The 27,039-nt window shown below is 43.4% G+C and overlaps 1 protein-coding gene across 2 annotated transcripts in view; it reads left to right on the forward strand.

Moving 5' to 3' along the window:
* TEX9 (testis expressed 9) overlaps positions 1-27,039 on the forward strand; it is a 138,528-nt gene that overhangs the window by 32,693 nt on the left and 78,796 nt on the right. For both annotated transcript variants that reach the window (XM_077473878.1, XM_077473879.1), the window contains 2 exons: positions 6,894-6,982; positions 8,559-8,734. In XM_077473878.1, coding sequence (XP_077330004.1) covers positions 6,894-6,982; positions 8,559-8,734 — 265 coding nt within the window. The remainder of the gene's footprint in view (positions 1-6,893; positions 6,983-8,558; positions 8,735-27,039) is intronic.

Here is a 27,039-nt window from a genome sequence, read left to right on the forward strand (position 1 = left end):
GGTGGCACTGATGGGCACTGACTGACAGGCGGCTGCGATGGGAACTGACAGGCGGCTGCGATGGGAACTGACAGGCGGCTGCGATGGGAACTAACAGGCCGGCTGCGATGGGAACTGACGGGTCTGCTGCGATGGGAACTGACGGGTCTGCTGCGATGGGAACTGACGGGTCTGCTGCGATGGGAACTGACGGGTCTGCTGCGATGGGAACTGACGGGTCTGCTGCGATGGGAACTGACGGGTCTGCTGCGATGGGAACTGACGGGTCTGCTGCGATGGGAACTGACGGGTCTGCTGCGATGGGAACTGACGGGTCTGCTGCGATGGGAACTGACGGGTCTGCTGCGATGGGAACTGACAGGCCGGCTGCGATGGGAACTGACAGGCCGGCTGCGATGGGAACTGACAGGTGGTACTGATTGGCAGGTACTGATTAGTTACTGACAGGTGTTACTGATGGGCACTGACACTGTGGTGGGCTCTGGCACTGTGGTGGGTACTGATTGGCACCTTATTGGGCACTGGCAGGGGGTTATGATGGGGCACTAACTGGGCACCGATTGCCAGCTTTTAATTACATCTGATGGGGCTGTGCTGATAATCAATGTGCTGATAATCAATGTGCTGATTATCAGCACAGACCCCCCCTCTGACAGGGAGAGCCGCCGATCGGCTCTGATCAGCTCTCCCTGTCAGCGCGAACCGAGGAATGCAATTTACCAACACTTCCTAGTGCACGCTGTGATCAGCTGTGATTAGTCATAGCGGATCAGGAGGTAAGAAGCCTCTGACTGACACGCTGCACTCGCGATCGCTGCATGTTATCCTGCTGGATGTTATATGACGCCCAGTCAGGATAACATGCCAGCGCACGCCCGTCGGGGCGTGCATTGCGGCGATCGGAGATGCGGCATGTCAGACTGACAAGCTGCACTCACGATTGCTGCGATGCGCGCTCCCATGGGCGCGCACCGGCATGTTATCCTACTGGACGTCATATGATGCCCAGTTAGGATAACAGAACCACTTCCCGGACGTCAATCTGCTATTTACCGGGCAGGAAGTAGTTAATCTTCTGGTGAAGCCATTCCTTTGTTGATTAGGATGTATGCTTTGGGTCGTTGTCATGCTGAAAGATGAAGTTCCTCTTCATGTTCATCTTTCTAGCAGAAGCCTGAAGGTTTTGTGCCAATATTGACTATTTGGAACTGTTCATAATTCCCTCTACCTTGACTAAGGCCCTGCTCCAGCTGAAGTAAAACAACCCCAAAGCATGATGTTGCCACCACCATGCTTCACTGTGGGTATGGTGTTCTTTTGGTGATGTGCAGTGTTGTTTTTGTGGCAAACATATTTTCGGAATTATGGCCAAAAAGTTCAACCTTGTTTTCATCAGAACAGAACACATTTTCCCACATGCTTTTGGGAGACTTCAGATGTGTTTTTGCTAAATTTAGCCGGGCTTGGCTTTTTTTCTTCGTAAGAAAAGGCTTCCTTCTTGCCACTCTACTCCATAGCCCAGACATATGAAGAATACAGGAGATTGTTGTCACATGTACCACACAGCCAGGAGATATTTGCCGAAAGACAGGCTTCCTCTTTAATGTTGCTGTAGGCCTCTTGGCAGCCTCCCTGACCAGTTTTTTTTCTTGCCTTTTCATCAATTTTGGAGGGATGTCCAGTTGTGGTAATGTCACTGTTGTGCCATATTTTCTGAACTTTGATGTCTGTCTTCACTGTGTTCCATGGTATATCTAATGCCTTTGGAAATTCTTTTGTACCCTTCTCGTGACTTAACAATGAGATCCCTGGTGGGAAAAGTTCTGAAATGATTTATCTTTGTCTCATTACATCACAGAAACCTGACATTTTAACGGGTGTGTAGACCTTTTGTCCACTGTATATGTCATTGGGAATATATATGACTGACCTGTACCGACTGCATCATCCTGTTAAGATGGCCTAGGTGGCTTTTGTGTACACACCGTTTCCTTATAGGCTAATTACTTACTTTGTTTAGCTATATTAGGAATGTTTGAGTTGTGTACATATGAGTGTGGCGTCCGGTGAACCTTCTTTGGTTTACATAGACAATGGTGTCTTTTTTATTGGTTATGGTGGGTGGTTCCTGTTTTCATATTTTACTATTATGATATATTTGTTTTATCTAATACAGATTGATATATTTTTTATAGATTGTTTTGGCATTTATTATTTTTTATCACCATACCCCAGTGGCTCACAGTTATGGTCCTTAAGGCAGCTTGGAAATGGTATAGATGGGCAACTCCTAAAATTAATATTTATCAGCGATTCCAAATTAATATTAACTAATAAAGGAACAGACACAAAAAGATTCACTCAGCGTTTTAAAATTACTGTTCTGTTGATTCTGTGCATTTGAGTTCTTTTTTTATAAACATGCTTACGTAGGTATAACGTTAATATTACAATTGTAGACTGTAAATAAGCCGGCTAGAATTTTTATCATGGTCTTAGAATTGTGGGCAGGTGGCATTAGAGTTAGCATGATACCTAGGTCGTTGGAATTTCAATTTTTTATTTTTTAAGTGAAAGGAAGTTAAACCAACTTCTGCTAGGAACAACCATAATTATTTCATGTTTCTTAAAATTCTAATACCTGGCTAATCATTTTTTTTGTCAATTTAGCACATTAGAAAAAGCAAAAGTGTGGTTTGTGCAGAGGTTTGGCACCACATTCTTTTTATAATTGCTTTTTTTTTTTGCTGTTTATTATCGAATGCCCTCAATTACTGATGAAAATTGAACCCAGAAAAATTGTGGATTAAAATTTACAGGGACGTGTTATGTTTAAGTTAAAGTGGAACTAAACTCATCAATTTTAACGGTTTTCCAAAACTGTACATTCAAGGTATGCCAAGGAAGATGACTTTTAGAGTTGCTTGTGCTCTCAACCAAGCTGTCAAGCCATCAAATGGCTGTTGTCATAACTGATCACATTTGAAGCACCATGGCAGTTGCAGATCAAACAGGCTAAGATGGCAGCTTCCTTGGCTGTAAAGGATAAGCTGGTTTAGTTCCCCTTTAAATATTCACTAAACAAAATCCACAAATTAGGACTGTTAGTCAACTTAGGGTGAAGTGGGCAAAATGGAACTGTAAAATCCTTCTTTTAAAGTTCTTGTAAACACCATTCATGACATCTGACCCGGTCAGATATATCTTTTAGTGTTTACTTATCTCTCTCCATAGCTCTAAGTGCCATGTCTTTCTGCTGCTCTGTTCCTCTGTTATCAGCATGATAACTTCTGACAAGTTCTACAACACAGGAGATAAAAGCAGCTGGAAATTTGTGTCGTGGAGGTAACTTAAATAGTTAAAATAGTTAAACAGAGAGCTTGTCTATTCACAGTACAGCTCTTCAAGTTTCTTTGGTCCTCTGCCTACGTGGAGGGGGGTTGTGTCTCTTTCCTCCAATCAGGTGTCACACACCATGTATGTTCAGACTCCACACCCACTGCTCAAAAAGGAAGAAAGATTTGTAACACGATCTGCACTTTCTAAAGAATGTAGAAAGCTGAAGACAGCAGATATACATGTAAAACATGTAGGGAGATTTGTTTCATTCTGCGTATCATCTGAGGCTGTTCACTTCACTAGGTATATGTGAGGGTTTAACCACTTGGGATCCGCGCTATTGCAAAATGACGGCAACAGCGCGGACCCACATTTCCGGGACTACGTCTATTGACGTGGTCCCGGTTACGAGCGGCCTGCGCGCTCCCTGAGGGGCGCGCGCGGCGCGCTCCCTGAGGGGCGCGCGCGGCGCGCTCTGTGATCGGCGAGTCCGTGAGACTCGCCTGATCACCGATCCGTGTAAGGGGTCGATCCCGACCCCTTATCACGTGATCAGCTGTCAGCCAATGACAGCTGATCATGTGATAAAACGGAGCCGGTAATCGGCTAGTATTCCTCCTCGCGCTGACAGCGCGAGGAGAAAAAAAAAAAGCCGATCGCCGGCGGCCGTGTTCGGGACATCAGTCCCGATCACGGCCAGCAATTTAAACGGACACCTGCCCCCTGCCAGTGCCCACCTGCCACCCGCAGTGCCATCCTGAAATAAAGTAAGTGCCCCCCTGTCAGTGCCACCCAGCAGTGCCCATAGTGCCCACAGTGCCACCCAGCAGTGCCCACAGTGCCACCCAGCAGTGCCCACAGTGCCACCCACAGTGCCACCCAGCAGTGCCACCCACAGTGCCACCCAAAATCTGCCTCAAAGGTGCTGCACCCCAGTGCCGCCCATCAGTGCCCAGCAGTGCCGCCCATCAGTGCCCAGCAGTGCCGCCCATCAGTGCCCAGCAGTGCCACCTATCAGAGCCACCTATCAGTGCCACCTATCAGTGCCCATCAGTCCCATCTATCTGTGGTACCTATCAGTGCCCATCCGTGCCACCCATCCGTGCCACTTATCCGTGCCACCCATCCGTGCCATCTTATCTGTGCCCATCTTTGCCCATCAGTGCCGCCTTATCTGTGCCCATCGGTGCCGCCTTATCTGTGCCTATTAGTGCCGCCTTAACTATGCCTATCAGTGCCCACCAGTGCAGCCCATCAGTGCCCACCAATGCAGCCCATCAGTGCCCACCAATGCAGCCCATCAGTGCCCACCAATGCAGCCCATCAGTGCCCACCAATGCAGCCTATCAGTGCCGCCTAATCAGCGCACTTCAAAGAAGGAGAAAAATGACCCGTTTGCAAAATTTTATAACAAACTATTAAAACATGATTTTTTTTTTTTTTTTTTTTTTGCATCTTTTTTTGTTTGTTTAGCAAAAAATAAAACTCCGAGCTGTAACTAAATACCACCAAAAGAAAGCTCTATTTGTGGGAAAAAAATGATAAAAATTTCATTTGGGTACAGTGTTGTATGCCCGCGCAATTGTCACTCAAAGTGCATCAGCGCTGAAAGCTGAAAATTGGTCTGGGACTGAGGGGGGTTTAAGTGCCCAGTAAGCAAGTGGTTAAAGCACTAAAAATTATAGAATGCATTCCTAAAGTCCTAGTAAACTGCTGCTGTAAAAAAAAAAACAATAAAAAACCCTGCAAGGCAATGCCATAATGTGCTAGTATGTATTGCGTACAAGCACATTATTAAATACTTGGCTTAGGACAAAGCCCCCGCAGCTGGAGCTCATATGTTTGTTCCCCTGTCGTTTTTTCCAGGTTCACGGGCTCCGGCGCTGAGACTAACCAGAGCTGCGATGACATCACTCCCGAGCCCTCAGTTCCGGCAAGAAGCTCTGATGTTCCGGCATGATATGCCGGACCTTCAGAGCGCATGCGCCACCGATGTCAGTGGCTGCATTCAGGATGAATTTCTCCTAAATGGTGCACGTTTAGGAGATATTCATTTTTCCTACAGGTAAGCCTTATTATAGGCTTACCTGTAGGTAAAAAATAACAAATACGAAATATTCTAGCATAGATCTAAAACACAAGAGTTTTATACCCTATTTTAGAACAGTGGGCAAAGCTATGCCAAATAATTATTTGTCCCTGTGGCTCAGGCCCACTCATACCACAGAGCTGTGCAGCACAACACACGTTTTTTTTTTAAACAGCCTATTTAAAATAAATACACTGCAAATAATGCAAATATAGGGCAAGCTGCATTTTATTGTAGCACAGGACACCATACGTTATGCTGTGCTGCATTATGTTGCAGAGTACATGCATTTTGGCTAAATCGTGCAGTTTTGACAGAACACAGGCACAGGAAAATTTCTGATAATGGATGGTCGAGAGGATGGGATGATGTAATAGAAGTGGGTTAACAATCACTTTTAACCTCCCTGGCGGTATGATTAGTTCTGGTTTTAGGTGCTGAAAGCGGTACAATTATTTTGCATGAAAATTTGGCGTTTTATATTGTAGTCCTGTAATTCTTAGGAATAACTCTCTTAAATCTGTTCAAACCAGAGTCTAGTAGACATCCCGGGTATGATAAAGTTTATAATATAATAAATAATAATACTGAAAAAAAACACTGAAATTTGCTCATTTGCAGAATTGTCGCTGTCATTAGATTTAGTGTTTGATGACGAATTTCCCCACAAATCGCTATCACTCAATTGTGCAAGTGATTATAATTTATTATCGCTGTTTTCTAGTTGGTCTAAAATCACTTTTGACATAAAGGGACAGTTTTTGGTTGCTATGGACAATCTCCAAATTCCAGGCAGAAAAAAATGTATTTATAATATAAAAGTGCATGCAGGGCACTGGACAGACCACTAGGGACAAAGGGGATGTGTAATTTTTTTATACAGTACTGTAAGATTATAGTACTGTGTGTGTTTTGTGTGTTTTTACTTTTTTGAATTTGGCGCCGATCTCCGCTCCTGTGCGCCGTAACGTCGCAGGGGACGGAGATCGGCGGCACTCGGGCACTGTGTGAATCGAGCAGAGGACAGCTCGATCACACAGCACGGAGGATATCGCTGGATCCAGGGGACAAGGTAAGTAACCTTTCCCTGTATCCAGCGATGCGATTCCGAGTCTGGCTCGGGGTTGCCGCTCGTGAAACTAAAATCCCAACCCAAGTCAGACTCGGGATGACCGTCAGGGAGGTTAAGAGCATGAGGTCTTGAGAGCAGTGGAGAGAACAGTTTGGACATTTGGAGACAATATTGATGATGTAGCTTGAGGTACCATTGTGAAAGGCTTTGTATGTTGTTAGTATTTTGAAAACTTACATATTAGGTCAGTATGGACGCACTTTAATTCCACACAGCATTGTATGAGAAAACAAAGACATCTCTGAGGACACAGGGTGTCTTGCATGTTCAAATTTACAGTGTAAAATGTGATAATTATGACTTTCTACATAATGTAACTTCTTAATTTTACAGAATGACAGTAAACCAAATCCAAAATCGTCAAAGTCATCAGCTCGGAGCAGGCCATTGTCTGCAAACCATGGGAAAAAACAAATGCCTAGGTAAAAAATAAATAAAAAAATATACATATAAAATATTTTACAGCAGGTAATTATTGAACACTACCATATGTATGAATATATAAATAATTGTGCTCGTAGTGACCTATCCCCAAGCTTAGTGGGTTTGAAAAGTGCTAATTAGATCCTGTACGGGTTAAAGTGCAAATGCATCCTAAATATGTTTGATTGAAAAATAAAAATATAATCGGTGTTTTAACACATCATATAAGTGCCATTTAACAATGAGTTGAACTCCAAAGAATTCATATAAGAAATATTCATATAGATCATAATGGATATTGAATTCTTATATAAAAGGAAGAAAATTCTTTTAAACAACATAAAGTCACTAAATATGTCCTTCAGTGTCCTGATCCAAGATAAAAAGTGAACGGTGCAAATAAGTGCAAGGAAAGTGCAAAAAAATTAAAAGTCAAATCTAAGTTCAACAAATAGTCGCATAAGGACGCATGTGTATTCACTACACGTATCCAATATTGGTGTTTTGGCTGGTGATGGTGCCACCACAAATTACTGGTACAAACAGTGCAGATCTTCAATGGAAAACATTCATCCCCGGTGCACCACTCAGTGTTATAATATGTGAATGCTCTCACCAGAACTTACGTGCCTATGGGGCTGGATGGACCTTCGCAATGTAAGCCACCGTGTCGCTGTCTGGCTGCTGCTTGTGCACTGGGGAGAGTTTCACTGTTCCGTTCGTATGGACTCCATTAAAGGGTATACATAAGGGAAAACACATCCATAGTGTAGTACATTTTTAAACAGAAACCTTTGTTTATTAAGTTAAAAACTACTCACATTTGGCATTAAAAACACATGCATATAATCTCCGCCGGCCGTCTCTGTCTATTGGAATGAGTGCACGCAACGTGGCCACGTCCTACGCGTTTCGTCACTCTGACGTCTTCTGGAGCTGGGGAACCAGAAGATGTCAGAGTGACGAAACGCCCAGGGCGTGGCCACGTTGCGTGCACCCATTCCAATAGACAGAGGCGGCCGGCCAATCACTTGACTTGAATCCAATAGAAAAATCTATGGAAAGAACCAAAGATCAGAGTACATAGAAGGGGCCCACAGAACCTTCAAGATTTGAAGACTCTGTGGAAGAATGGGCCAAAATCACACCTGAGCAATGCATGTGACTAGTTTCTCCATACAGGAGGTGTCTTGTAGATGTCAATACCAACAAAAGATTTGTATGAAGTATTAAATAAATCTCAGTTAGCGTGTCCAATACATTTTCCCTGTCATTCCATTTTATTACACATAACTTAATTTCTGAACTTATTTGTTTTGGTTTCTTTGTATGTATGGGTTGCATGGGTTGTGGTGAGAATGTCATTTCAATAGCACCTTTCAAAATGTATTTACCGAGAGAAATTGGTGACGTGTTCAATACTTATTTTTTTTACCTGCTGTGTGTGTGTATATATAAATATACAGTATATCCTAATGTATTTGTGACACCTCTAATCTGCAAATGTGTTTTTGCTCCTCCTTATCACGGACATGTGCATTATAATGAAGGGCATGTTTCTGTTTTTTTCTCAAGACCTCGATCGAAAACTACCAACACGCAAGCTGCCAATGACGTTGCAATCCCCACAGATATCGCAGACTTCTCCCTTTCAAAAACCATTAGCAAGATTGAATCTAAGCTGGAGGACGGAGAGCTGCCAGAAAACACTGAAGATGTCATTCCAGGAATGAGTGATGAAATTGGTGCAGGTATGTGGCTTTCAGTTTTAACATTGGAGAAGAAAAGATAGAGATTATTATACACACACACACACACACACACACACATAATATATTTAAAAAAAAATGGAGTATGGCTGGAAGGTCCTTAATATATTAGGCACCTCATTCCAAATTTAGCTTAGAAAATTAAGTAGGTATAGGAAGAGGGAATTATAACGGTGCCAAAAAATATAATCGTTACAGAGAATACAATTTACATTTTATTTAGTACAGAGATAAAAACAAAACCATAAAAAAATATGTTTTATGTACATACATGAGTGTGTGGACAGACAGAACCAAGAAATATACATAAGAAACAAGCCAAGATGTTGAAAGGCGAAAATACATTACAGGTAATAAATCCCTACATGTTTCGCCAAAACATTGGCTTCTTCAGGGGAAATTTATGTTATTAATCTGTGCAAATATGTTGATTCAAAATAAAAAAGAAAAAGCACACAAAATGATCTTGTATAGAAAAATAGACATTTTTAATTAATAAATGCTGGAACCATGGCATGACTGTAAATGGCTCCCCACACACCCCAATACCCACCCTCGTATCCCTGATGGCGTCTAAGGCTCTGAGATCCCCCCAGAGGAATCGACACAACAGTACTGCAACAATTGTGGCTGTAGGGGGGCTAACAAAAACCTAGCGTGTAGGAAGGAAAAAATGTATCAGTATAATACATAAGAGATATAATCAGAATAAATTGTATCCCAAACAAAAGGGCTAACATAGCCTCAATACCTACAGTTTTTTAATATTAAAATCAGTATAAGTGCAGTGGTGGGAAGTGGTGGGAAAATTCAAAGGAGCAGAGTCAAAACTCATTTTCAGACAGTGTATGTGTTTTGTTTTTTTTTGTTTTTTGGTCACCTACAAAATAAGAGTCCATTCACACAGGAGCAACTTTGGATCCGACTTGAAGTCGTCCCAAGTTGCCTCAAGTCACGCAACATGATAAAATCAATGTAAGTGAATGAGAGCCGTCTTAATGTACAGTAGACATTTGCAGAGTAAAATATTTCGTTTCGGAATTTAGTTTTCGTCCGAAAAATTAATTTATTTATTTACTCCCGAAATTCGTTTTTATTTATTTCGTTTTTCGTTCAAAAATTGCATTCGTCCGAAAATCCACATGAATTACGGTCGAATCTGTCTTTAAAGGCTTATGGTGTCTGTCGAATGTATAAAGAAGATTTGACGGAGCTAGTATATAGCATACTTCGTGTGAACTTTAGAACCCTATTAAAGTCTATGGGACTCCAACGTTCAAAATCTAAAGTGCTAATTTTAAAGGCTAACTTGCAAGTTACTGTCCTAAAAAGTGTTTGGGGACCCGGGTCCTGCCCCAGGGGACATGTATCAATGCAAAAAAAAGTTTTAAAAACAGCCGTTTTTTCGGGAGCAGTGATTTTAATAATGATTAAAGTGAAACAATAAAAGTGTAATATTCCTTTAAATTTCAAAGGGGGGGGGGGGTGTCTATGGTATGCCTGTGAAGGGGCGCAAGTTTCTGGTGCTTAGAACGGTCCCTGCACAAAGTGTCATTTATGCAGGAAAAAAAGTCCATTAAAATCACTTGCAGCTATTATGAATTGTCTGCTCTGTAATACAGAGAACACTCATTGAAAGTCATTGATAAAATAAATAAATAAATTTAAAAAAAAGCGTGGGGGTCCCCCAAATTCAATTACCAGGCCCTTCAGGTCTGGTATGGATATTAAGGGGAACCCCGCGTCAAATTAAAAAAAATTTACGTGGGGGTCCCCCTAAAAATCCATACCAGACCCTTATCAGAGCACGCAACCTGGCAGGCCGCAGGAAAAGAGGGGGGGACGAGAGAGCGCCCCCCCTCCCTCCTGAACTGTACCAGGCCACATGCCCTCAACATTGGGAGGATGCTTTGGGGGTCTGTGACCCCTCAAAGCACCTTATCCCCATGTTGATGCGGAGAAGGGCCTCATCCCCACAACCCTGGCCGGTGGTTGTGGGGGTCTGCGGGCGGGGGGCTTATCAGAATCTGGAAGCCCCCTTTAACAAGGCGACCCCCAGATCCCGCCCCCCCGTACCAAAAGTACCCCTACCATTTCACAAAGAAAGGGCCTGGTAATTGAATTTGGGGGACCCCCACGCTTTTTTTTATTTTTTATTTATTATTATATTTTTTTTATCAATGACTTTCAATGAGTGTTCTCTGTATTACGGAGCCGACAATTCATAATAGCTGCGAGTGATTTTAAAGGACTTTTTTTCCTGCATAAATGACACTTTGTGCAGGGACAGTTCTAAGCACCAGAAACATGCGCCCCTTCACAGGCATACTATAGACACCCCCCCCCCCCCCCACGAAATTTAAAGGAATATTACACTTTTATTGTTTCACTTCATCATTATTAAAATCACTGCTCCCAAAAAAATGGCCATTTTTAAAACTTTTTTTTTGCATTGATACATGTCCCCTGGGGCAGGACTCAGGTCCCCAAACACTTTTTAGGACAGTAACTTGCAGAATCTATTCTCTCTGTCAAATCTTTTTTCTCTGTCGAATATTTTCTCTATATAATCTTGGACTAATAGAGGTAAGGTTAGGCACATTCGGCCACAGGTTCTATAGACAGATTGTTATTGTCAGTCACGTCGAATCTCCTATTCTATATCGAACTGTTGTAATAATGAAAACAAAAATAAAGCATTTATTTATGTCGGATCTTTTGTTTTTCGGATTCTGTGCTTTCGTTATCGTTTGTCAAAACGAAAATAGCTGAAATTCGGACGAAAATGCATTCGGACGAAAACGAATGCACATGTCTAATGCACAGTACTGAAGTCGCTCCGACTTCAGAAAAGGTTCCTGTACTACTTCAATCCGACTTCTAGGCAACTTGTACCCATTGATTTCAGTGGAAGTTGCCTCCAAGTCAGATCCCCTGTCTTAACTGAAGCAACTTTCCAGGAAGTAAAGATAGTTTTCTAAGCAAACCCCTCCCTCCCACAGAGCTGATTATTATGTGATTGGCCACTGGCAAAGTCCCCTGTCCTGGAGGCAACTTCAAGTCGCCTCAAGTCGTGCTGTGATTCATATTCAAGTCGTGTCCAAGTTGCCTCCCGAAGTCTTGCTGGAAGTTGTGTTGCCCCTGTGTGAATGGACTCTAACACAGATGATCAAGGCTAGCCCTCAAAAACAAGGTTCTTTAGAACAACATGGAAACCAAGTACAGAAGTCTCTACTCAATAGCTGGATTGTGTTTTGTGGGAATGTGAATAAACTTTACAGTTAAGACATCCATCGGATGTTTATACTGGGTAAATAAAGGACTCCCCAGTCAGAGGAAGTTGGGGTCGAAATGTATAAGGCAACTTCTGTTAATTTACTGCTCCACAGAAAGGTTATCCATTTTTTTACAGGATTTAGACAATATTCATTCATGTGATGGTCTAACAAGGTGTCTAGAGTGCCTCTCAACAGAAATGTGTGTGACGAGGGATGTTTGTAAAACAGATGTTAAATTACTGCTGCAATAAAAAGATTTTAGAAAATCAAATCTGTCAATATCACTTCAATTTTTTTTAAATGCTCAGTCTATTTGAGAGGTGAATATGTTACTGTCTTTCTAACTGTATGGTTTGTTGGGAAAATAGTGGCTCTGTCCTAATTACAGGAGAAATTAATTTAGTTTAATTAACTGTATATTTATTTACATAGAAAGAGATTAATTTATTTATTACAGACATTTGTTTAGTGCTGACAATTTTCACAGCGCTTAACATATATTGTACTTCCACATCAGTCCATGCCCTCAAGTAGCTTACAGTCTAATGCCCTTATCCATGCACATACTAGGGCTAGTTTCATCAGGAGCCAATTAACCCACCTGCATGCCTTTGGAGTGTGGGAGGAAAGCTGTGTACCCAGAAGAAACCCATTTAAGCACAGGGAGAAGATGCAAACACCATGCAGATAGTGGCCTGACTGAGATACTAGTGAAAAGTAAAATAAGCTTTGGCGCTAAAACCTAAATGGTGTACTAAAAATGCTAATACTCTGCAAATTACATAAAATGAAGCCCAATGTGGGAATTTCACCAATACACTGTATACGTGATATTAAAGCTATATGTAAATGGAAATGTGTATCCGTTATCCTACATAGTAACTATGCACAAGTGTGGTAAAAAATAATGACTATGCACAAGTGTGGTAAATGATATGATAAAAATTACAACTAATCTATCACAACTAAAAATGTAGGTGCTTTGACAAAAAGTGCTTTAGCTCACGTAAATGAGCCAATACTTATATTCTAAAAAGTGACAATCAAAAGGACATTGTGAAAATACCAAGTGAAAACATCAAAAAAATCAAAAAAATCATATAATGTCCAATCCAAAATGTGTTATAATGTCCAAAAAAATAACAATATTTGTTCAAAGTCGCATCATCTAGTTGCTGAAAAAACGCATAAGATTTTTATCAGATAGGAAGGTGAAGCAAGGTGACTGGTGAAAACAAGGGTTAAATTCCTCTCCGGTGCGCCACTCTGTGTTAGAGAAAAAATGTATATATGCGCTCACCAGACATTAAACCCTCAATGGGTTAACCAAGCAGTCACAGTATGAGCCACTGTGCAGCTCTCTCGAGGCTCTGCCACCGCTGTGCTGTGGGGATATTTTACACTCTTCCTTCCGTGAATGGTCCGTTTAGCGTTTGTACATGAAGGGAAACAGAAGTACAACCATGGTGCAATATTGTTGTAAAAACGTACTATGTTTATTAAAAACAGTTTTACTCACAAATTCCAAAAAAGATAGATCGCTGTGAAATATACTCCGCCTGGCGTTACTGCTTGAATAGCAGTGTAAGGTGCACGTCCTAGGCCACGCCCTACGCGTTTCGTCAGAGCGACGTCATCTGATGCGACTTTGAACAAATATTGTTATTTTTTTGGACATTATAACACATTTTGGATTGGACATTATATGATTTTTTTGATTTTTTTGATGTTTTCACTTGGTATTTTCACAATGTCCTTTTGATTGTCACTTTTTAGAATATAAGTATTGGCTCATTTACGTGAGCTAAAGCACTTTTTGTCAAAGCACCTACATTTTTAGTTGTGATAGATTAGTTGTAATTTTTATCATATCATTTACCACACTTGTGCATAGTCATTATTTTTTACCACACTTGTGCATAGTTACTATGTAGGATAACGGATACACATTTCCATTTACATATAGCTTTAATATCACGTATACAGTGTATTGGTGAAATTCCCACATTGGGCTTCATTTTATGTAATTTGCAGAGTATTAGCATTTTTAGTACACCATTTAGGTTTTAGCGCCAAAGCTTATTTTACTTTTCACATTTCTAATCTATTCCCATCTAGAGGGATAGGTTTCAAGCACAGGCAGCTTTAACCCTTCACAGTTCACTTTATTATAATCATTTTAACATTCACTTATTTAAACTTGTCTAGCAAACGGGTAAATTTGTCCATAGCGCAATCTTATCTTTTCTTTTTGACTGAGATACTAGCTGGGGACCCCAGTGCTGCACAGAAGAAGTACTTTCTATCCTTTGAGCCTCTTACTGATACTGATACTCTTACTTTGATGCCTAACTTGCTGCCTCTTGACCGCCAACCCAAACTATGGTTTGCAGCTACTTAGGGCTCCACACATGCCACAAAGGAAACCATTAAGCAAAAATTAATAGCGCGTCGCTTTCAGCAGGCAGTAGTGTCACAGAGCATGACCCATTCAAGTGAACAGGGACATACCACAACTACCCTGCAACTGTGTGCAATGCATGCAGTTGTGGTGTGGTGGGTTGCCATTTTGAAAGTTAAAATGGGTGGTGAGGAAGTGACAAATTACCTCCTCACTGCCAGTTTTGCTCTCTGAAATAGCGATCAAACCCGGATTGCTTTTCAAAGGGGCGGCAGTATAGCCGCACATGTTAACAAGTTTTTATGCAAGCATGTTATGTGAACTAGTCCTAAAAGATCAGCATTCTGATCTTTGTAGTTCAAGTTAATATGAAATGCAATTGGTGCACTGTCAACTAGTCCAGTGAATATTGTGCTATAATTTTCTTTACCCCTTCAGAATCCTCATAATGCTTTTGTCATGGTTATGCAGTAATCTTCCTCTGTCTGCTTGCCTCTCCTCATGTGTTCAGACTAAGAGGCCAGCCACTTCCACTAAGCATGGCTCCACCCCTGGCCCTATCAGGGAACCCTATATTAACCTGTGCACTGCTAGCCAGCGGGGCTGATTAACCATTGTGTATTCACTGTGTGTTTGGCTTCCTGGTTTCTGCTTGCCGTGTGCTCTACGTTTGTGTCTGTTACCAACCTTGGCGTGTTCTCGACTATTCCTATCTGCTCGTGACCCTGACCTTTTGGCATGTCCCTGACTATCCCTGTCTGCCTGTGACCATGAACCTTTGGCGTGTACTCTGTTGTTCCTGTCTGCTAGTTGCCCTGACCTCTGCCTTATCCCTTTACTATCCTTATTCCAGCCTGCTGTTTCTTTCTCCTGTAGTCTAGCGTGAGCTGTGAGATCCTAGGGGCCGTGACCTGTGAGACCCTAGGGGCCGCAACCTGGAGCCAGACTGCAGCGTAGTCCATCCTCACCATTAGAGGCTCTGGTGAACACCTGCTGGCTCTTAGACTCTGTGCCCTGGGGAATCTATGCCCTAGCTCCAACTGGGATCTGTGTTAATGATCCAGTAGTCCTGCTTCCTGAACCTATTCAAGATGTTCCCTTGGTCCTCTTGACGAGGAAAATAATTTTTTTGGTTGCCATATCTTTTGCAAGAAGAGTATCAGAGTTGGCTGCTCTTTCTTGTAAAGCCATATTTGATTATTCATAAGGATAAGGTTGTATTGCGGCCTCATCCTAATTGAAAGTGTCTGCTCAGATTTGTAAAACTGATGTTTTGCTTGTATTGCCAGACGGTCCTAAAAGAGGACAGGCAGAGTCGAAATCTACTATTTCTAAATGGATTTGTCAACTGCTTGTTCAAGCTTATGGTTGAAAAAAAAAATATTCCTCCAATTCATATTAAAGTGCACTCCACCAGGGCTGTTAGTGCTTCTTGGGCAGTGCATTACCAAGCCTCCATGGCTCAGATCTGCAAGGCCGCAACTTGGTCTTCAGTCCATACATTTACCAAATTCTATCCAGTAGATGTAAAAGGTCATGAGGATATCGCCTTTGGGTACAGTGTAGTGCAGGCTGCAGTATAAGTACTCTAGTCTCTTAGTGCCCTACTTTTGTTGTGTCTCCCTCCCTTCAGTTGACATTGCTATGGGACATCCCACATAGTAATTACTATGGCTCTGTGTCCCATGATGTACAATTAGAAAATAGGATTTTTATAACGGCTTACCTGTAAAATCCTTTACTTTGAAGTACATCATGGGACACAGAGGTCCCTCCCTTCTTGGTATACACGTGTATTGCTTTGCTACAAAACTGAGGTACTCCCAGTAGTGGGAGGGATTATATAGGGAGTGCACTTTTTGTCTTAGGGCGTGGCAGGGTCCATCACCTGAAGGTGGCCTATAATCCACATAGTAACTACTATGGCTCTGTGTCCCGTGATGTACTTCAAAGAAAAGGATTTTACAGGTAAGCTGTTATAAAAATCCTATTTTTATGGTTACATTAACATCTAAAGCTTATATCAGATTTTAGCCATTGGGTTTATATCTACTTTAAGGCCTTGTTCAGATATCGTGTTCCAGGAAAGAACGATCCCATGTGTCACACATAGGGGAGTTCAATGGGCTGCCCTATGCACATTCGTCACCCAAAAGCTCCTGCTCCTCTTTTGCTGACAAGCTTAGAGTGATTTTTAAGTGTGTGTTTTGCCACAATTTCAGTACAATTCTGTTGTGCGACAATTGTGGCAGAATCTCTCCGCATTTGAGGTACCTTAATTCTTAAACACAAGTCGCGCATGCTGCTGCAATATTGAATAGTGGCGATTCTGTCTGCTATCCCGAATCGCCTAATAAAAATGGGACCTAACTCTATTAATCAAAGGGAGAGGTAGTTTATACTTAAAAGTTCAGTATGTGTGTTTGTTGAAGAAACCCTGGTATTGGAAACATCATGTTATTATTTATATCTATATACAATGGATAACTAACTAAAGAGTAGATCCATTCATATTAGTGTTTTATTAAAAGTCAGCAGCTACAAAAACAGTAGCTGCTGACTTTTAATAAACAGACCCTCACCTGTCCAGGATCCAGCGATATGCTCACAGAGTCAATCTTTACAACAGTGTCTATCCCTGGTGTCGGCACCTCAACTGGCTTCATAGCTGGGTGTCCACTGCGCATGTGCAGGCCGCGCTGCACTTTGTGAATGGTCCTTCAGTCTTCTGGGACCCGTGACCTGTCCCAGAAGACTGTGGGGAAAGAGAGGGTGGAGACCTTCAAAACCAGGTACCTGCTCCCCCTCCAAAAAAAAGTCCCATTTTGTAAAGAGGAGAGGGGAAGGAGACTGTGACAGAAGCGCTTAGCACACCGATTAGGTGTGTCTGCTAAACAGTGTCTCCTGCCCTCCAAACCATTCCGGGTAGACCCGTGAGCTAATACCAGCCCTTTTTAGCCCAAGTACCGTACACAGACAAGATGTTGGGGTAGAACCAAAGTAATGATTTGTTTATTAAACAGGTTTTTTTATACACTTGAAAAGTAGGTCAATCGCACATGAACAATAAAACCAAATATTTACACAAAACATCACACAATGGTTGGGTAACGAGGTATAGCTGACACGACAGACAGAGACAATAGGTGACTCAATTAACTTCATGAACAATGGCAAAAGACACTTAACACATAACACCTTTAAATAGATTAAATCAGGTGACCCCCAACATCAGGTTGCTTTGAGCTGATGATATAAACATCTCGGTCTCACAGTCTGAAGTAGTCATTGCTGGTTTATAGGTATAAAGGTATATAGGTCTACCAGTTCCCAGAGTCTGTGTGTTTTGGGGAGACATGGACTTGAATCTGAAGCAAGACCACTCCAAGGGTCCCCCAAGCACACACCTCTCAATAAGTCATGTTCCCTTTAAAAGCCAGGGCCCATAGTCAGTGGCCGCCTTAAAGCAGAACTTCCCCTTCTCTTTAAAAAAAAAAAAAAAAAGGTGGACTGCCATAGGTGACTTCCTTCTAAAAATACTATTTGACTGGATTCTTTGCTTATCCACTAGCTTCTCTTTGCTCTGAATCTCAGTTCTAGAAGAAGTAATCACATTATGAAGGTCAGAGCAAACTCATCTGCATATTTGTTATAGGTTATTACCTCAAAGTGTTGAAGAGGATAGGCATGATAGACAGGCAAAGCAACTAGCATTATCAGAAGGAGGAGTTAACAATTGGAGTCTCAATGAACAGAAAAACCAAAAAGTAGACTTTCAAAAAAATTCTTACCGTAGTTCAAGATAGCAGATTAAGTACAGCTAAGTAGTCCCATTTACAGTATAACCGCACTGGTTAAAGAGGGGGGAATGATGATTTTTTTGACAGCATTGCAGCAAAGCCCATGTGGCTACGAGTTGTTGGAGTGTGAGTAATAGATTTGCTTCATGTCTCATCCAAAGGATGTCTGTCACCTCCGCTACTTCTGGTCTCCCTTGATATTGTGCTGCAGTGTCAGCATTGGGCATGAGCCAATGCAACTTGTGTGTGAGATGAAACCATGAACCTCAGACCCTGAGCTGACAGTGCTGGCAAATGATGCATATAATGTTCGACTTTTGTGTTGGAACAGTGATCAAGGAAATATTTTATTAAACGCTTTTGTCAGTAATAACTCAAGGTTTTGAAAACTCTGCTTTCTGCCAGAGAGTAATATCAGGTCATGGGATTCTGTCATATCTAATTCTGGCTTCTGTGTGACTGTTCTGTTGGTTGCTGACAGTGATCCTTTCTGCTCCGCAGCTCTGCATGCTTGTCGTATTTAGTCAGGTGTCATATATTTGACATTTTGTCCAGGCATTCCCGTTTGTATAGTCAAATAAATAAGTATAATAAGCCCATTTGCCACCCATAACTAATGTTTCACTTTTAGATGTCAAAATGACAAATCTTTTGTCGGACCAGACAAAAAAGGACATAGCAGGACTTGAAATAGATGGGGAGTTTGCCATGCAAAAAGATTAGCAAACTTCATATTTTTATTTTACAGAATGCCCTAAGAGGATATCTTTTTTTAATATGTTTAAGTGTTGGAGGTCAGTATTAAAAACTGCCCCGTGAACTTTTCGTCTTGGCAGTTAACAGGAACCTCAGCGTAGACATGAAGAGAAACCAATTTCGGGATAGAAGGTTATTCTTTACTGTAAGTGTGGCCATCATTTGGAATTTTCTGCTAAAGGTGATGATGGACTACAGTAGAAGTGAATTTAATTCTCCAATTTTAATTAGGATTGCTATGTCCCCGAGAGATATACTAACCCAGTGAGTAATTCAGTATAGCAGTTCTCAAATATTTCTAAACTGTCAGACTTGGATGGGCAGGTTCACCTTGGAGAATTTTAACCACTTCAAGATCGGAATGTTTCACCCCCTGTTCTGCCCAGGCCAGTTTTCAGCGCTGTCACACTTTGAATGACCAATAGTCATGCAACCTGTACTGTACCCAAATACATTTTATATCTTTGAGACAGAGAGAGTGTTCTTTTGGTTGTATTTAATCACCACTGGGTTGTTTTTTGTTTTATAAAGGAGAAAAGACCAGAAATTTAAAAAAGAGAAAGAGTTTTTCTTAGTTTTTGCAAATAAATATTTTTTCATAAATCTAGGCCAAAATTTATTCTGCTACATTTGTTTGGTAAAAATAACCAAACTCAGTGTACATTATTTCGTCTGTCTGAAAGTTAGTCTACAAACTATGGTGTATGTATTTGAAAATTGAACAATCCTGGGGTACTGATTGCGTATCTCTTTACTGAGGGTTTAAAATGCCAGGACAGTAGTATTATCCCCTCCCCAAATGACCCTTCTTTGAAAGTAGACTGTTCAAGGTATTTAGTAAGAAGCATGGTGAGTTTTTTTTTTTAAAGTAATTTGTTGTCCCTTTTTTGGAAAATTAAGAAATTAAATGTACCTATGTAAATGTGTGTTTTTTTTTTTCCCCGCAAGGTTGTCATTTTAACTAATTATTTCTCACACACAGCATTGACATACTTACAATTGCATTCCAAAACACATTCTGCTACACCTTCTGATTATTGGGATATGTGTGAGACTTTTTTAACTGCCAAGATGCACAGAGAGGCCCAAAATCTAAGCAGCACATTTTGGGCTCTTAAAGCAGAACTTCATTACTTTTTTCATCTTCATCATTTCAGAGTTTGCCAGGAAGGGAGGATGAATGAGTCATAAGAGGGCCAATGAGAGCTGCAGAGCTGGAGGTGCGCCTCTGTGTGTTTGTGTAAATCCAGAAAGTGAGCAGGCAGCAGCTTAAGCTGCCCACAGTTAAAATGGATGCAGCCAGACACGGTGGAGGGAGATTTCTGCAGCATATTTGGCAAGTACAGAATCACAGTATATATAAAATATGCAAAGTGATTGGAGGGAAGCTTCAGAATGGCAAAGATGTTTTTATTACAGATTATGTGAGCAGACTGCAGTTTCCCTTTAAAGAGCATAAATTAGGCATCTAGTTTCCTGACTACTTATATTTCTTGAGTCCCTTAAGTGCTTAGATAGCAGAAACACCCACAAAATGACTACATTTTGGAAAGAAAACACACCATGGTGTTTTCTGAAAGGTATAAGGAGTCTTTTAAAAAAAAGTCATTTTTTTTTGTCACAAGTTTTTGGAAAATGCAGGAAAGAAAGCAAAAATGTATTTTTTACACAATTTATTGTCAATTATTAAGATATTTCTAACACACGTCATAGGCATACTTAGAATTACACCCCAAGACCACGTATGAAAATGCAGCCTTTATCCATATCATTCCTAAACCAGGGAAGGAGGATCATGGGGACTGTGCTAACTACTGTCCGATCTGACTTATTTTTTTTGAAAATTTATGTTTATTGAAGATTTTTAAACACACATATAACATACAAACATACAAAAGGAGCCCCAAAACAGAGCCCCCAAACCCCCACCCCCCACCCAACAAACTCCTCCTTGTGCAGCCCTCCGCTCAACTTCTTAGCTCATTTTATGAACACAACCGTATCTCCCATACAACAAAAATGACTCATACCGTAACCGACGATTTGAATACCCAGAATGAAGATGTAGACCAACCCAAATATAGCAGCACCCGCCCCGCCCCTCCCCCACCCCTCAGAGAGTGCACCTCCCGCCTAGCAATTAATTCACAGTATCTGCAGCATCAAGCCAGCATCTCCACACCCTCTCAAACTTAGTAGGACACCCTCTACTGAGATAAGTGGCTTTGTATAACGGCAAAGCTTTATTAATTAAACCCTTCCAGTAGGAAATCGTTGGAGGTGCAGGTTTCTTCCAGCATAACAGGATAGCTTTACGTGCATAAAATAACGCCAAAGAAATCAGAGTCCTCTGCGCCTTTCGAGGTGCCAACTCCTCCACCAGCCCGAGCAAACACGTCGCGACCGTGACCGGAATCGGCACCGAAAGTACAGACTGTAAGACCTGCGTTACACCCCTCCAGAACTCAACAATCTGTGGACACAGCCAAAACACATGATCAAAGTCAGCTCGGTCAGCTGTGCAACGCCAGCATCCCTCCGCACCCGTACCATAAATTCTGGCCAGTCTAGCCGGGGTGTAATATATTCTATGCAGTAATTTAAACTGAATAAGTCTGTCCCTAGCCGAGACTAGGGTCTGAAACGGGTAGCCCCACATGTCATCCCAATCATCCCCGTCAAAGTCAGGTACCAAGGCACTCCAGATGTCTCTACATTTTTGGATAGGCTTTGGTCTGTCATGGAACAACAGTCTGTACACTACGGAAAGAGGCTTTTTCAGATCCTCCGTCTGCAGTGTCTTCTCCAGAGGCGACACTCCCATCTCCACAGCCCCAGTACCAAACTGAGAGAGAAAAGCGTGCCGCAGCTGCAGGTATCGAAAGAAATACCAATTTGGAAGATCATATTGAACCTTAAGCTGATCAAACGTTAAAAGTTTCCCCCGTCCTACCACATGTTTCAATTGTTTAACACCAACTTTGGCCCATATAACCGGATCTGGGATTTCTCCAAAGTGCGTCAATTTAGGATTAAACCACAGAGGAGTGTCAGGAGACCAACTCCCCTCTGGTTGTTTCAGCAAGGCCTGCACCTTGTCCCAGGCCCGTATTGTTGCTCGCATCGAGGCCGTCAGCTCCAATGAAGCCTTCGGACCTCTATACACCAAATAGGACAAGCTTTCGTATGAGCCCAACAGAGCCGCCTCCAGTACATTTGCCGAATCCCCGTCCTCCCGCGTCAGCCAGCGGCCAGCCACCACCATTTGCCCAGCTAGATAATATTTAAAAAGATCCGGCAGTGCCAAACCACCTTGACCCCATGGCTCCTGCAAAACCCTAAGGCTTATTCTGGGGTGTGTAGCTGCCCATAGAAAGGAGCCAAAAAGACTGTTGACCCGTCGAAAAAACGAACAAGGAACCCAAATTGGGGAATTACGCAGAAAATAGAGAAATACTGGCAAAACCTTCATTTTAAGCAAATTAACCCTACCAATAAGGGACAGTGGCAGATGCTTCCAAGCTTCCAACTGAACCTTAGCCTTGGTCAGCAAGGGGGAGAGATTCAGAGACATATAATCGCCCACTCTCGGTGAAACTCTCACTCCCAAGTACTTAAATTCCTGCACCCAGGCAATGGGAACTCTCGTGGTCGCCAACGCTCGCGCCCCCCCATCTATATCCATCAAGTTGGATTTCTCCCAATTAACCCGGAGTCCAGAGAACTCAGCAAATTTGTCGAGTACCCCAAACACTGCCTCCAAGGAGGGCCCTGCGTCCTTCAAAAAGAGGAGCATGTCATCCGCATAGAGCGCAATGCACTCCCTAATACCCCCCACCTCTAGAGCACCCACCCCAGGCGATTGCCGCAAGGCTATCGCCAGTGGTTCTATAGCCAATGCAAACAAAAATGGGGATAGTGGACACCCCTGACGCGTGCCCCTGCTGACGCTAAACTGAGGCGAGACTGAATTAGCGATTTTAATACCCGCCTGTGGCGAACTATACAACAAGGTAATCCAGGTGACATAGATCTCCCCAAAGCCCATGCTCCGCAGAACCCTCAACAGGTATTGCCAGTCCACCGAATCAAAGGCCTTGGCCATATCCAGGGAAACCACTACTCTAGATCCTTTTTCAGTGGGTGCAATTTGTAAGTGGGTAAACAATCTGCGTAAATTAGTGTCAGTAGACTTCTGCGGTATGAACCCCGTCTGGTCAATGTCTACCAAAGTCGTGATAACCTTAGAGAGTCTTGTAGCCAGCACCTTCGTGAGAATTTTTAAATCTTGGTTCAGCAATGAAATTGGTCTATACGAAGAGCACTCAAGAGGGTCCTTGCCTGGCTTTGGTAGCAGGATCACCTGTGCCTCCAGCAGAGATGCTGGGAGACACCTGTGCTCCAAGCAGTAGTCATATAATTGTTTAAGTCTAGGAGCCAATGTTTCCATATGCTGTCTATACCACTCAATGCAGAAGCCGTCTGACCCAGGGGATTTACGGGCAGGAAAGGACCTAATAGCCCCTTCAATTTCCTCCGTCGTGATATCAGCCTCCAGATAATCCCTATCCGGCTCGGTCAGCCTCGGGATCTGCAAAGATGTCAACACCCCGTCCAACTCCGTTACATCATAAGTCGGTATGGGTGCGTATAACGTCTTGTAGTATTCCACAAATGCGTCCAGTATGTCTGTTGGGGTTGTCAGTAGGTCACCCTGAGCATTTTTTATACAAGGGATATTAGTCGGGACCCGTTGCTCCGCCACTAGCATGGCTAACAATTTACCATTCTTGTCCCCTTGTTCAAATATTGATTCCGCCATTTTCGTCCTAGATGTGTGTGTCAGGTCAGAATAATAGAGTGCTAACACACGTCTTGCCTCCAACAGGCTACCATAAGTGACATCAGACTGATTAGTCGCGTAGTCCATGGCACACACCCTCTCCCTGTCCTGTAGTTCTTGCTCAACCTGATTATGGGACCTACGGGCCTGTTTAATGGCAGAAATATAGTGCCCCCGCATACAAGCTTTAAAGGCGTCCCACACAACATCGGTGTCTGCAGACCCCTCGTTGTCTTCCCAGTACTGCACCAAAAGTGGTGCTACTTGAGAGGACACCTCTTCCACCTCCAACCACCCCGGGTTTAATTTCCACCCCCTCCCCACAGGACCTAAGTTGGATCCAATGTGAATTGACAGGGGAGAATGGTCCGAAATACCACCCGCCAAATATTTTGCCCCCCCTACCACCTGTAGCATGGATGCATTGGCAAATGCCAAATCAATTCTCGAGGAGGATTTATGAGTTTTAGAGAGATGGGAATAACCTCTGGTGACAGGGTTTTTCCAACGCCATATTTCCGTCAGGGAGGCAGCCGCCGCCCAGGCGGACAGATCCGCCGAGGCCACCCTAGATGCGTTGGACGAATCCAAAGCCGTAGATATAATAGCATTAAAGTCCCCGGCTATAAGGAGAGGGAGATGCACGTAGGGCGCCAATTTACCCAATAAATCATACAGAATTTGGATCTGAAATGGGGGTGGAACATAAACATTCACTAGCACCATCCTAGACCCCCCAATGTCAGCTACCAACACCAAAAACCTGCCTCCCGGGTCCGAGATCACATGGTGAATGGTGCACGGCACCGCCTTACTAATCAAAATAGACACTCCCCTGGAATAGGTAGAGTAAGTAGCGTGTAGTGCCCTCTGTATCCAGGCTCTACGTAAGGCCAGTACCCTGCTCCCATCCAGATGTGTCTCCTGCAAGAACACCACATGCGGGCTGATAGTCTTAAGATACTGAAACATTAAAGCTCTTCGGAATTTATCATTAAGACCTCTAACATTCCACGAAACTATATTAAACCTAGAACCCAGCATCATTCCCCAAATAAATCATGAAACGGTAGATGGAATACATACGATACCTGTGACACATACAGTTGAAACTAGAAGCACACATAACATTGAGCATAGAATTAGACAATATACCTTGGAGGGCTGCACCTAACAAATCTCCCTCCCTTTGAACCCCATAAACACCCTGCTGTCGTGTAACAACACAAAAAAACTCGTACACGCAGCCTATCCCCAAACCAAGTTCAAAAACAGTCCTTGAAGGCATGGCCTCGATGGGTCAAAAATGGACCCCTAGACCGTAGAACAAAAACCGCGAACCAAAAAAGGGGTTCACGTGTAGACAAACAGTACAAAAAAACCCTGGACATAGTGTACATGTGCCTGGAACTCCTGCTCCGCCGACCACCCGACAATCCGTTGGCAAGAATATCGGGACAACCCTTTCCTCCACCACCCCCACCAATCCCCTGGTCCAGACGGGCGCAACAACGAAAGAGGAGGTTGTATAGTCAATCTTGACAGAGGGCCTCACCCGAGGCAGGGAACCCGCAGGAGACCATATAGAAAAAGCAGACATCAACCGCCCCCACCCACCCCCCACCAAAAAGAAGAAAAAGTCAAGCTCTTGGCAGGATAACCAAAAAATAAAAAATAAAAATAAAAACTGACAAAAAGGCAGAAAAAAAGGGGGGGGGGGGGAAACCGGTGGGTGTAGGCAGCCCAACCTTGGCAATCAAGAGCACCTCAGCAGGGCCTTTACAGCGACTGTAGCCATTGATCAGCCTCCGCAGGCGACTCAAAGAATTTCACCGATCCTCCGTGTTGCACCCGCAGTCGGCTGGGATAAAGCATTGAATACTTCAGCTCACGCTCCCGCAACCTTCTTCTGATATCTGTAAATGTCTTGCGTCGTCGCTGCAGATCAGCTGAGAAGTCAGGATACAGGTGCACCGTCGTGTTCTGGAAAGGTAGGTTCTGATGTTTACGAGCCTCCCGCAGGATCCGGTCCCGATCCCGAAAATTGAGAAAGCGTACAAGGAATGGTCTAGGGGGGGCCCCCGGAGGACCCCGACCGGTCGGGACCCTGTGGGCCCTCTCCACCACATACGTCGGGGGCACATCCGTCAAATGTAGCAAGGATTTGAAGAACTCTTCGGCAAACTCAGCCGGACGGTCTCCCTCAGCTCCCTCCGGTAGGCCCAATACCCGGACGTTGTTTCTCCGCAAACGGTTTTCGGCGTCATCGGACTTGGCCACCAGATTCTGGACCGTTCTCTGCAGTGCTTGGATGGCCTCATCATGCCGGTGAGTAGTGTCTTCCGTCGCGGAGATGCGCGTTTCAGCTTCTGAGAGCCTGCCCCGGAATTTGTCAAAATCAGCTCTGATAAGGTTGCATTCCTCCGCTAGGTGATCTATGCGTACCAGCAAGGAAGTCCTACTCTGTTCAATGGCCGCAAGAATAACTGTGGTATCATTAGCTGGCGGCACCGTGGGAGCAGATGAATTAGCCTCCTGTGGGGCTGCCTGCTCCATATCCGCCATTAAAGCCTTGAATTGATTCAAAAGGTCACTGGGATTCTGAACAGGCTGAAGCTGTGCTTTCTTGGCCGCAGACTTCCCCTTGGAGGGCATGGAGAGGAGGCAACAGGCCAGCCGGCCTGAGGTGAGCTTGTGTGCAGCAGAGAGGGTGCGCCCCTTTAAGAATACTCAGACACAGGGATACAGGCAAGGATGATTGGTACAGCTAGCAACACAGTTCTGGGAGCTCTCAGGAACCTCTCACTGCCAGTAATAGGATGATATAACATGCAAAGAGACGTGCCATGCACTGAGGAGTGGAGGAGTAGCCCTTTAAAAGTCTCAGTTCATGTGCCCAGCAAGAAGAGCAACCGGGGAGGACACTAGGGCAGTCACCCACTCTCCCACACCTCTCCCCACCGCTCCTGTGCACACACTGTATCCCCAACACAGCACTCACCGCCCCAGCAGGGATAGTAAAGGGCCTCCTGACAGCCTGTAGTCTTCCCACCAGCAGATACACCGCAACGCGGCCGAGGGCGGCAAAAAGTGTCCCTGAAGCAGTAGCTGGCAGCAGGGCCTGAGGGTCTGGTTCCGGATCGCGTCTCCGCCGTTCCTCTCTCCCGCGGAGCCGAACGACCGCTCCGAATACTCTGCTGCGGCCGGTC

This window comes from Lithobates pipiens, unplaced genomic scaffold (genome assembly GCF_037356315.1).
Source record: "Lithobates pipiens isolate NorthernLeopardFrog02 unplaced genomic scaffold, aLitPip1_a1.2 Scaffold_8, whole genome shotgun sequence".
NCBI lineage: Eukaryota > Metazoa > Chordata > Amphibia > Anura > Ranidae > Lithobates > Lithobates pipiens.